Source organism: Belonocnema kinseyi, chromosome 3 (genome assembly GCF_010883055.1).
Source record: "Belonocnema kinseyi isolate 2016_QV_RU_SX_M_011 chromosome 3, B_treatae_v1, whole genome shotgun sequence".
NCBI lineage: Eukaryota > Metazoa > Arthropoda > Insecta > Hymenoptera > Cynipidae > Belonocnema > Belonocnema kinseyi.
The window spans coordinates 150719581-150731475 of record NC_046659.1 but is presented as its reverse complement, the minus strand read 5'-3'; the positions used below and the strand labels follow the sequence as shown (position 1 = coordinate 150731475).

The following is an 11895-nucleotide window of genomic DNA, read 5'->3' as shown; positions in this document are numbered from 1 at the left end:
CGTTAATTTTACTCTTATATTTTTCTTGATAAGTCCATGTCTCGCTACCGTATAGTACAGTCGGTACAAATATAGAATTATGTATTGCCATTTTAGCTTTATAATGATTTAACCAAATTTTAGGAGTAAAAGATAATCAAACTAAAAACCAATGTTTTTTTTTCTCTTTAAATCTTCTCAAATTTCTAAATATATTTTAAACTGACTCGAATTAGTCCTGAAAGTGTTTCAACATCTTTTTAACCATTCTCTTAAAATTATCGTTGTTTAATAAAGAATCACTTGAAATATGCCCAAGAATCTTAAACAAAATTGTTCATTATCTTGAAGCATTTCAAAATCTTTAAAAAATACTTAAACATTTTATTTCGAAATCTTCAACAATCTACATTTTGATTACAAAAATTTAAATTTTTTATTATTTTTGCAAATTTTCATGAAACTTTTATATTACTTTAAAACTGATTAAAACTTTTCTTAAGTTCTGAAAAACTTTCTGAAATTTCTGAAACAATTTTGGAAATTTTGTGGCATGTTTTGGAATCTTTTTAAATATTCTTCTAAAATTAAATTAATGTAATGAAAAATCATTCTAAACTTTTCCAGAAATCTTAATACAAATCTTTTTTTTTTTAATTTTCTCAACTTTTTAGAAGCTTCTGATTCTTTTGTTTTTTAAAGTGAAAATACCTAATTGCAGAAAAATTTATGAAATAATTTTGAATTAAAAAAGTTTCAATTAATTTTTCCCTATTATAAGTTTAAAAGTTGCGATTAAAATTGCAATGGTTGAATTTCGAAAAGTATAATTTTAATTTAACTATTTATAAGCGTTTAATTTACTAGAAGTAATTTGAGTAGTTTAAATTTTGCGATTGAAAATCGAAATATTTGGATTTCAAAAAATATATTTGACAATTTAAAAATTGCCAATTCCTAAATGATTAAATTTACTAAAGTAAGTGAAATTTTTAAGTATTTGGAACGTTTTTTAGAAATATTCAATTTTAAACGTTTAGATTTGAACATTTTTCTATTTAAAACGGTGAAAATAAAGGTAAGTGTATTAATTTTTTTTATTTTGGAAGCATCTGTTTAAAAATTGTTCAATTTGAAATTATGCAATTTTAAACACTTGTTCAGAAAACATACAAGTTCAATCCATTTTAATTACATTCGAACCATTGTCCCTTTTTCAAAATTGTACTCATTTAAAATATTTTGAATTAAAACACTTGGAATTCAAAATCATGATATTTTTTTCTTGAAATTTCTTCCGTGAAATAAATCCTAAAAACTTATAAATCCTGCAAAAATTATCTTAAAATCATTAATGATCATTCATATCAAATGAAATCATAGACATGCTGCTACTTGGAATTACTGAAAAGCTATTTTTCCATTTGATTGAAAATGGATCACGTAACCCCGCATTGAGGGGTCAATTTTTTCAATTCATTTGAACTTTTTTTAAATTCACTTTTGACTTTTTATTAATTTTATCAAATTCTACTCGTTTCCCTTAAATTCCTGTACATTTATTTTAAATTGACGGGAATCAGTAGGTTTTTAAAGATTTTAAATTATTTTTTGGAATTAACCATGAATTCTTGTTAATTTACCCTGAATTCTTTTATATTTAGGCATTTTTTGAAATTCTTTTGGATTCCCTTGAATCTTTTTAAGGGATTTTATCAAATTCTTTATTATATGATTAAAAATTTAACAATTTTCTTCAAAAGACATCCTTTTTGTTTGTAGATTCAACTGTTTTGATAAAAATGTGTCTTTTTTGGATTGAAAATTCAGCTCTTGTTGTAGAACATTAAACTTTTGTTTCAAATTCAAATTTTTTGCTGATAAGTTAACTGAAATATTTTCTGGGTGAAAACTCTTTTTTTGTCGTTATAAATTGGTATTTTTGAGTTAAAACGTTACCTGTTTTAGTAGAATTTTTATTTTTCTTGAATAAAAATGTAACTGATCGGTTGAAAATTCAACAATTTTTTTCAAAAATTTATACTTTTTGGTTAAAAATTCTAATATTTTGTTGAAAATTTACTTTTTGTTTAAATTTAATAATTTAGTGCTGGAAAGAGAACTAAAATCTATTCTGGATGAAAGTTCAACTTTTAAAAACAGAAACTTGTGTTTTTTTTAAGTCATCAGTTTTAGTATAAATTTCATCTTTGTCAGATAAAATTAAAAATGAAAGTATTTGGTAGAGACTTCAAATATTTTGTTAAAAATACATCCTTCTTGGTTGACGAAAATTCGTCTTTTGGAATTGCAGATTCAATTTTTTTCGTAGAAACTTATTTTTTTGTTAAAAAATTCATTACTTGATCAACTGGAATCTTTTTTGAATGAAAGTTCGACTATTTAAAAAAAATTTAATAAAAAATCATATGTTTTAAGATAAATTTAATCTTGTTGGGGTAAAATTGCAACTATTTGATAGAGAATTTAACAATTTCGTCAAAAAATTATCCTTTTTGGTTGAAAATTCGTTTTTTGGATTGAAAAATAAATTTTGGTGTAGAAACTTATTTTTTGTGGAAAAATTCATTTTTTTATCGTGAAAAGTTAACTGAGATTTTTTTTAACAGAAAATTCAACTATTTTTGTTTCAAAATTTAACTTTCGGATTTAAAATTTCATCGGTTTTACTAGAAATATTATTTTTCTTTAATTAAAATGCAATTTTTAAAATTATTCTTCCTTACTTGAATATTCTACTATTTTGTTTGAAAGATTTGATCGAATCACTTTGTTAAGAAATCATGTTTTTTTCTTGAAGATTTATATTTTTAGTTAAAAATTCATCTCTTGGGTTGAAAGGTGAACTATTATGTTAAAAAATAATCATTGTTAATTGATGATTAACTACAGAAATTCATTTTTTTATTTAAGGCTTATGTCTGATTGAAAAACTGTTTACTCGACGAACCTTTTTTTGTTGTTTAAAATTAATTTTTTAACTGAAAATTTAATTTTTCCATTTTGTAAATATTTATCTTTTTTAGTTGCAAATTTTCCTTTTTTACTAAAAATAATAAAATAATTTGTTTTGTTTAAATACCATGTTGGTGTAAAAATGCAACAGTTTGGCGGAAAATTAATTTTTTGCTGATAATTCATATTTCGGTTTATAAATTCAATTTTTGTAGAGAAAATTCGTCTTTTGGATTAAAGGTTTAACAGTTGAAATAAAGATTTATTTCTTGTTTTTGGTATTAATTTCATACTTTTCGATTGAAACATAAGCTGTGGCACTTTTTCGTTGGGAATTAATCTTTTTGGGTTAAAAATTCAAGTATTATGTTCGAGATTTAATTCTTTTGTTTAAAATTTAAGTTTTTTTTAACACATCTTTTATAGTAGAAAAGACATTTTTTTGTTTTAAATTGATTAATAAATTTAAAAATGTCAACTTTGCATTTAAAAAATGTTTTATTCCGTTTATAAAGTATTCTATGTTAAAATTATTAAGAGATTAAAATGCTGGTATTTGAATATTATTAAAAATTTAAGAAATTTAAATTATATTAAAATCCTATTTAACGTCCAATAATCAAATTGATGCAAACTCCTGTAAAAAAAAAAGATTCCAACGACCAAATTTGGACCACAACGAACAAACAGACAACAACAAAAAACTCCTATTGTAATCTGAATACCCTACAAAAAATAATTTTCGGACAAAAATAAAAAAGAGGAAAGAAAAATGAGAAGGCAGCCAGCCACATCCGCTTCATTCAGTTTCTTTCTTTCTTTCTTTCTTTCTTTCGCATTTTTTGATTATAGTAATATCGAATTAAAATGAAATGACATCCAAGATGAAAATTTAAAAAATAAAATTACATTACCAACGTTTCGGTACTCGTACAGTATCCCTATCAAAGCAAAAAATGTAATAGGTAGAAATTGACTCTATTTTTATTTTTGTCCGAAAATTATTTTTTTCAAGTTTTTCAGATTACAATACGAGTTTTTTTATTTCTTCTCTGTTCGTTCTGGTCCAGATTTGGTCGTTGGATTCTTGTTTTTCTTTTTTTAACAGGCGTTTGCATGAATTTGAATATTATTATAATTTTGCTAGCAATAATTAGCAAAAGGTTTCTGGGAAATAAAAATTACGTGCAGAAAGAGGGACAGGGGGATAGAAATATTTTGTTAAAATTAAAAAAAAAAAAAACGTTCTGCTTAACCCCTATAACAGAAGTAAGCATGGCTCAAATTTTTGTAGGGCTCCCTGATCCTTTCGCCAAAATCACTGTTGACGGTTCGGGCCAGTGTCACAGCACCGATACTTGCAAAGCAACTCTAGATCCAAAATGGAATCAGCATTATGATTTGTGTCTTGGAAGAAATGACGGGATTACCATATCAGTCTGGAATCACAGAAAAATTCATAAGAAGCAAGGTGGAGGATTTCTCGGATGTGTCCGGATATTGTCCAACACCATTCAGAGGCTAAAGGATACTGGATGTGATTATCATTGAAATTTCCTATTTTTAACCATATTTTCCATTTTTCTCTGACCCTAATATTGTTTTTATTTTATTTTTTATTTTATTTTTTTGTAATTTAATTTGATAACTTTAGATCAACGATTGGACCTCTCGAAAGCACACTCTGAAGACACCGATGTTGTGAAAGGTCAGATTGTGGTTTCACTTTTATCTCGGGACGGTCATAATGGAGCCGTGAGCAATACAGTTGGACACAATGCAGTTGTCGACGTACTTGGCGATTTGAGTTGTCCTACGGATCTTCCTGATGGCTGGGAAGAACGAAGAACGCCGAGTGGTCGACTCTACTATGTTAATCATTTCACGAGAACCACACAGTGGATCCGTCCAAATGCCAGGTAAAAACTCTACTCATTTTCGCTATTTTGATATTTACTATTTTTTTTTTTAATTACACTAAGGACAGTATTTTATCGAAATTGTTCGATATTGCTGCTATTTCTTTAGTTTTCCTTGAAAAATATTTTTGAACTCCTTCGCTAATTGGTTAGTTCAAAGTTCAGTTAAAAAAAAAATAATTTTCAAACAAAAAAATGGATTTAAAAAAAAATGTAATAGTTGATATTACAATAAACAATATTTTTATTTCATGTAAAACCTAAAAGACGGATTTCAACAAGGTATATTGATTTTCGACCGAAAAAAGATTTATTATCAATAAAATATATACATTTTTTGACTGAATAGTTGAATGTTCAACCAAGAATATTAATTTTTTTTTACCAAAGAGACGAATTTTTAATAAGTTTATAAAGTAGTAGAATTTTCTTTTGAGAGAATGAACTTTCAGTTCTGTACCAAATAGTTGAATTTTCAACCAATCAGTTAAATTTTCAACAAAATAGTTCAAAATTTAGTTTAAAAAATAATATTTTCAACAGAAAATGTAATAGTTGATATTTGATTAAAAATATTATTATTTAAAATAAAACAAAAAACAGTTGAATTCAACTCATGAAAACACATTTTCAACAAAATACTTGAATTCTCAATTAATACCGACGAATTTTCAACCCAACAATTGCATTGTTAACCAAAAAATTGATTTTTATAAAAAAAATATGAATTTTCGAACGAGAAAAAATCGATTGGTCAAAGAAGAAAAAAAATGCAGTCAAATTTTTGAATTTTATAGCAAACAGTAACATTTCTTAACCTGAAAGATAAATTTTAACACAGAATATTAATTTTCGCAAAAAAGATGAATTATCAAACAAAATTCCTAAATTTTTAACCAAATAGTTGGATTTTCAACACAGAATATTAATTATCTAACATAAAAGATAAACAAAATATATGCGTTTTTAACCAAATAGTTAGATTTTCCAACAAAAAGATAAATTTTCAACACAGAATATTAATTTTCTACCAAAAAGATAATTTATAAACAAAATCCATACATTTTTAACAAAACAGTTGAGTTTTCAATAAAATTCGTAAATTTTTAACCAAATAGTTGAATTTCTAACCAAGAATATTAATTTTATTTACCAAAGAGACAAATTTTTAATAAATTAAAGTAGTTGAATTCTTTTTTACGAGAATTAATTTTCAATAAAAAAGACAATTTTTCTACAAAACAGTGTAATTTTGTACCAGATAGTTGAATTTTCAACAATAATTAATTTTTAACCAAAAAATTTATTTTCAGCCAATCAGTTTAATTTTTAAGAGAATAGTTCAAAATTCAGCTTAGAAAATAATGTTTTTCAATCAAAACAAACTTATTTTAATCAAAAAATGAGGTTAATTAAAATAAAAAACAGTTGTAATTAACTCACGAAAACAAATCTTCCACCAAACAGTTGTATTTTTAATAAAAAAAAGACGAATTAAAAAAAATTTGGTTAGTCAAAAAAAAAATTAAAAATTGCAATCAACTTCCGGCTGGCCGCTGGACCGGGAAATGACAGTGAATTTTTTTTTTTTTTTGACAGGGAATTTTCACAAATTTGTAGAAGATAAATCTGTCCACGTTCGATTTTCTCAGTTTTTAAATAATTATTGTTGTTTTTCAATTATGCTATTATTTATCTTATAATGCGTAATTCAAAAATTTTTTACTTTAAAAATTTTCCATTTAAAATTTTTATTTCTAAGCTAACATTTTTAATTCAATGAATTTTTAAATGCCTTCTTAATAAATCGAAACCAAATATTTAAAAGTAAAGAATCTTTAACTGAATTGTTTGACATAGAAAACGTAGAATCGTTAAAATTTCGAAAAATGCTTAATTTGTAAGTGAAATTTTAAAATTTGGATATATAATTTACAAATTAACGTTTGTAGAAAAAATTTGAGTAATTTTAAGAGATATTTAGGAATTTTAAACAAATTAAAAATTATCACGCAAATTTTAGAAATGTTCTTAAAATCTTCTAGAATCTTTTTTGACAATTTTGTTTAAATCTTTGAAAATTTGTTTAAATATTCTCTTAAGATAATGTTTCAAAATGAAAACTTATTTTTTATTTTCAATTGTTATTTATACATCCAAATTGTAAAGAAATTTTCTAAAAATTGTAGAAAAAATTCAATTCATTTTGACAGGTATTTAGAAGTTCTGAAAAAAATTCCAAAATAATTTTTAATTTAAAACAAATTTAAAACAGCTTCTAGATTTCTCAAGATTTTGAAATAAAATTTTGAAGCTTTCCAAGGATGTTCAAAATATTCAAAAATAAAATAATTGAATTTCTAATTTAAGAAGTGTTCAGTTAAAAATGTTTCAATTTTCCAATATTTGATGTTGCTAGCTTAAAATTATAAAATTTTAAAGTTTATTGATTGATTTTTTAATTTGGAGAATTGAAAATGATAACGTAGGTTTATATTTTTTTATTTAAAAAAATGTTAGTATCTTAAATTTTACACGCGTAAATGATTGAGCATTTTGGAATCCAAACCTTTTTAATTAAAAACTTTTAAATTTCAATTTAAAAAATTTAAAATTGAACAATTCCACTTTGAGTGCTTTCATTTGCAGCTCAGTTTTTATTGCCTCAAGTGGAAATTTTTTTTAGCTTTACTGTTCCATTGTTTTCATTTCATTGGCCGTGAAAAAATTTTTGCGAACGAGTGTTGAAAACGGCCGTGCGGTGGCGCTAGTAGTAACTTTGTTTTACAAAACTATGCAGTTACAAACATAGTTAATTGATTATTAATGTATGAGCTATCAATATAATCATAAACAAGGCAAACCATTTAATTAATCATTAATTAATAATTTATGAATTATTTTCGGCAAATTTTAAATTTCGTCAAATTTAAATTTCAGGAATAGAAATATTTATGGGAATTTAACAGTTCATTTATTTTGTAATTCAGCCATTTTTTTCTTGTTAATTTATGATTTTGTTATTCACTTTTTCGTTATTTGCTGTTAGTCCCGGATATTCAAACATTTTTAAATATAGTGATGAAGAACTAATTTTTTTTTATTGCCATTTTAAAATATAATGCTACAATATAATAAATATAATTATTGTATCTATAGATGACAAGCAAGGAATATGATAAATCCTAAAATATTGTTTTCTATTACAATGAAATAACTAACTCTTAATGTAATATTTTTTTAATCAATTAGACTTTTTAACGAAGCTAAAATATTTTAAAATTTGTATGTCACTCTTAAAGAAAGACCATTAACGAATATTTGTTTATCTTTGACAACACTCGAATTAATCGAAAATTATTTTTCGAATTGCTATATTAAATCCATGTTGAAATTAAATTCTGAGAATTGAGAACAAGAAAATAAGTATTATAACCTTGTTTTTAAATTTATGTAAATATTATTTTCATAGGATTCTTGAGAAAATTTAAAAGATATTTAAATATTTCAGACTTGTCAAAAAAGAATCTAGAAATATTTAAAGAATTTTTTTCATGAAAAATTCGACTCCTTTTAAAAGATGTTTAGAAATTTTAGAAGTTGGGAAGGAATCAAGAAATATTTGATACATTTTCGAAAATGTTTCCAAGTTTTCAAATATTTGTAATCTATTTAAATCGTCTTCAATTCCTGAAAATATTTTTAACTGACACGAATTTTTCTTAAAATTTTCAAATATTCCAAATTTACCTTAAAATATTCTCAATTTTCCCAGCAATTTTAAGAAAATTTGTTTATTGTCTCAAAAACTTTCGAAATTCTTTTAAATTCTACTAAATATATCTTGAATTTACTCAATTTTTGTTCACTTTTATTTTGCACTCTTACCACATTGAAACATTTTGCTTTAAAATCTTCTAAACTATTTTTAGAAATTTTAGGGAATCGTTTGTTATGTTTAAAGAATCTTTTTCAATTTCCTCTTGAAGTTCATTTTTCAAAATAAAAATTTATTTAAAATTTGCACACGAATATAAGATTTTTGTTTAAATCTTGTCAGACCTTATAAACTTTCTAATTTCTAAAAATTATTTAAATTTTGTCCTGCATTTTTTATTTATTCTACAAAATTAATTAAATCGCCTCAAAATCTTTCTGATTCTTCTTTGACTATTTTTCAAATCTTCTAAAATCTTTTTAAATAATCTCTTCAGATTAATTTTTCGAAATAAAAATATTATTTCAATTTCTTTAGGAACCTGAAAAAATGTCTTTCATTTTCGTGAATCTTTCCAAATTCTCAAATAATCATTACAAGTTTTAAATTATTTTTGAATCGTTTCAAAAGTTTTGAATATCTCTGAAACTTACTCAAATTTTTTCTAAAATTATATAATATAGCAAAAATGCAAAATTTTACTTTAAAATATTTCACAATTTAAAAACTTTTTTTAGGAAATAATTCAAAATGTTTTTTGATCTTTTTTCGATTTTTTCTTGAAATTCTTTAGAAAATAATTCATATTCTTTGAACCCACATTTTAAAATATGTAAAACTTAAAAATATTCTTTGAAAATAAAACCGAAACCATTTCTCCTCAGGTCTTTCATAATTATTAAAAAGCTTCTCTGAGTTCACTTTTATAATCAGATTTTTATACCGGAGCGATAATTAATGGAAATGATTCGTTAAAAAACAGAAAAACACTATTCGAAAAATCCACCGTGTCGTTTTCATAATAATTACAAAAATAAAACGTTTTATTGATATTTTTTAAAGAGTTTGTAACGGTTCAGCATGACAAAAGACATAACACCTTGATCAAGAAGTTCCCGGAATCATCACCGTGTGGCGCCCCCTTCTGTCCGATTCACATTTTTTTGTTTCTGTAGGTTGTCACACCTTTTAACAATATTCCCTGCGAATTTCAGCTTTCTAGCTTGACATTTGTAAATGTAACGCAATTTTGAGTGCATCTGTTTTTTTTGCGAATTTCGATTTTTGCAATGGATTTAATTTTGCAACAACGTGTGTGTTGACGCACAATGCCATCATTATCCGTGAGTTTCTCACCAAAAACTCAACTAATACAATTCCGCAGCCATCAAATTCGCCAGATTTAGCTCCCTGTGACTTTTTTTTGTTCGATCAACTGAAAAAACCACTGCGCGGAACGCGTTTTAGCAGCCGATCGGAGATAATAACAAAAATCGAAAACGGCACTGATGGGCATACCGAAAATTGAGTATCAAAAATGTTTTGGGAGCCGAATCAAGCGCTGGCATAAGTGCGTGGAAGTCGATGGGAATTACTTTGAAGGGGACCACATCAGTATTCAAGAATAAACTTATATTTTTAATTTTAAAAATAAATTCCGGGAACTCTTTGATCAAGGTAGTATAACAATCAAAACAACTAGAACAAAGTTACTACTAGCGCCGCCGCATGGCCGTTTTCAACACATGAGCCATTTTTAACTCTCGGTGACAGGAGGCTGGTATTTATTAAGTAATGTGAGGCAATTTAATTTTAAAGTCAGAGTTTCAGTCAACAGTGCTAAATAATTAATGAGCTACTGCTTAGCATAGTTTAAATTCCTGAATATGTCTGAGCTAGAAAATAATTTATATTCAACCGTTTATATAAACTGAACACTAAAAATATTGTTAAAAATCATAAATTCTTTTAAATTCTGTCATATTCTCGGTTATATAAACTGAATTTAAATTCTCGGGACTTTAAGAACTCTGATAATAATAATTGTTGAATAGTTTGTCTATAATATTTGACTTGTCCAGGGCCAGTAACACGATCATACCAACGACGCCCGAACCGCCACCAGCAGTCTGTCCGGAATCAACTTTTCCGAGCAGCAGTGCAAGTCCCTTGAACCCAGGAACCGAGAGTCCTCCGCGACCGGCGCACGACTGGAATCGGGAAAGAACTCCCAATCGGGAGGGCACTCCGAGCAGAACGCCAAGTCGAGACAGTTCGACGCAAAATACTCCGACGCAACAGCAAAGTCCGAATCAGCAGAATCAGCAGCAGCAGCAGCAGAGCACAAGAAATACGCCTCCTTCGTCTTCCGTGAGGGAAAGAAGAGCCGTGCCGAGGCCAAATGACGAACAAAACGGTAATTCGAGGGGAGAGCAACGTCCGCCGAATGCGAATCAACCCCGGAGACCAAATCGAACAAATAGAAATCGGAATAGTGGACTCATCAATGGCGAGAGGCGGAGCGATGTTCAGCCCTCTGATTTACCCCGAGGCTACGGTAAGCTTATTTTTCTTTTCTTTTTTTTTTTTTTATCATAAAATTCTCATGTTTCCTAGTCCAGTTTAGAGATTTTTTGGTAGAATTCAATTCCGTCGTTAAAAATCTTCTTTTTTTTTTGTTTTCTTTGATGAGGATTAATTTATTTGTGTCAAAATTTCATCATTTTATTTCAAATTAATTAGTTTTTTCTTGTGAAAATTAATTTTTTTCAAATTTAAAATTCAACTCATCGGTTGAAAATATATTTATCCTGTTGAAAACTCCTCTTTTTTCGTGAAATTCAAGTTTTTAAAAATTAAAATCTGTTTTTCTGATGTTATATTTTTCGTTGAGAATTTATCTTTCGTAGTTGAAAACTCAACTGTTTTGGTTGTAAAATTTATCATTTTTGGATGAATTTATCTGATTTTAAGGGCATGTGATACTTAGAAAATTGTCGATTTTACCAGTTTTAGCTTCCCCCGGCTTTTTTTCTAGAATAATAAATATTTTGTCTTAAGGGCATGTGACACAGCTAAATACCTATATTACCGATCACAGTTTTTCAGTTCACTGAATGTTCTTTTGAACTTACGAACTTTTTTTGTAAATAAAATATCGAGCTGAAACTTTGGGAAATGTATTAGAGTACAATAAAGTAAGTTTAGATACTGCATTTTGGTAGGAACTTCACTGAAAATTATTTCATCTTTTTTCTGAACCTCAAAATTTTTTGAACGTTCGAACTTTTTTTATACATAAAA

General features: G+C 26.2%; 1 protein-coding gene across 1 annotated transcript in view; it reads left to right on the top strand.

Annotated features, from left to right (window-relative positions):
- LOC117168758 (E3 ubiquitin-protein ligase SMURF1) overlaps nucleotides 1-11895 on the top strand; it is a 44537-nt gene that overhangs the window by 6200 nt on the left and 26442 nt on the right. The window contains exons 3-5 of the mRNA XM_033354511.1: nucleotides 4250-4492; nucleotides 4610-4874; nucleotides 10674-11149. Of these exons, the coding sequence (XP_033210402.1) occupies nucleotides 4250-4492; nucleotides 4610-4874; nucleotides 10674-11149 (984 nt within the window). The remainder of the gene's footprint in view (nucleotides 1-4249; nucleotides 4493-4609; nucleotides 4875-10673; nucleotides 11150-11895) is intronic.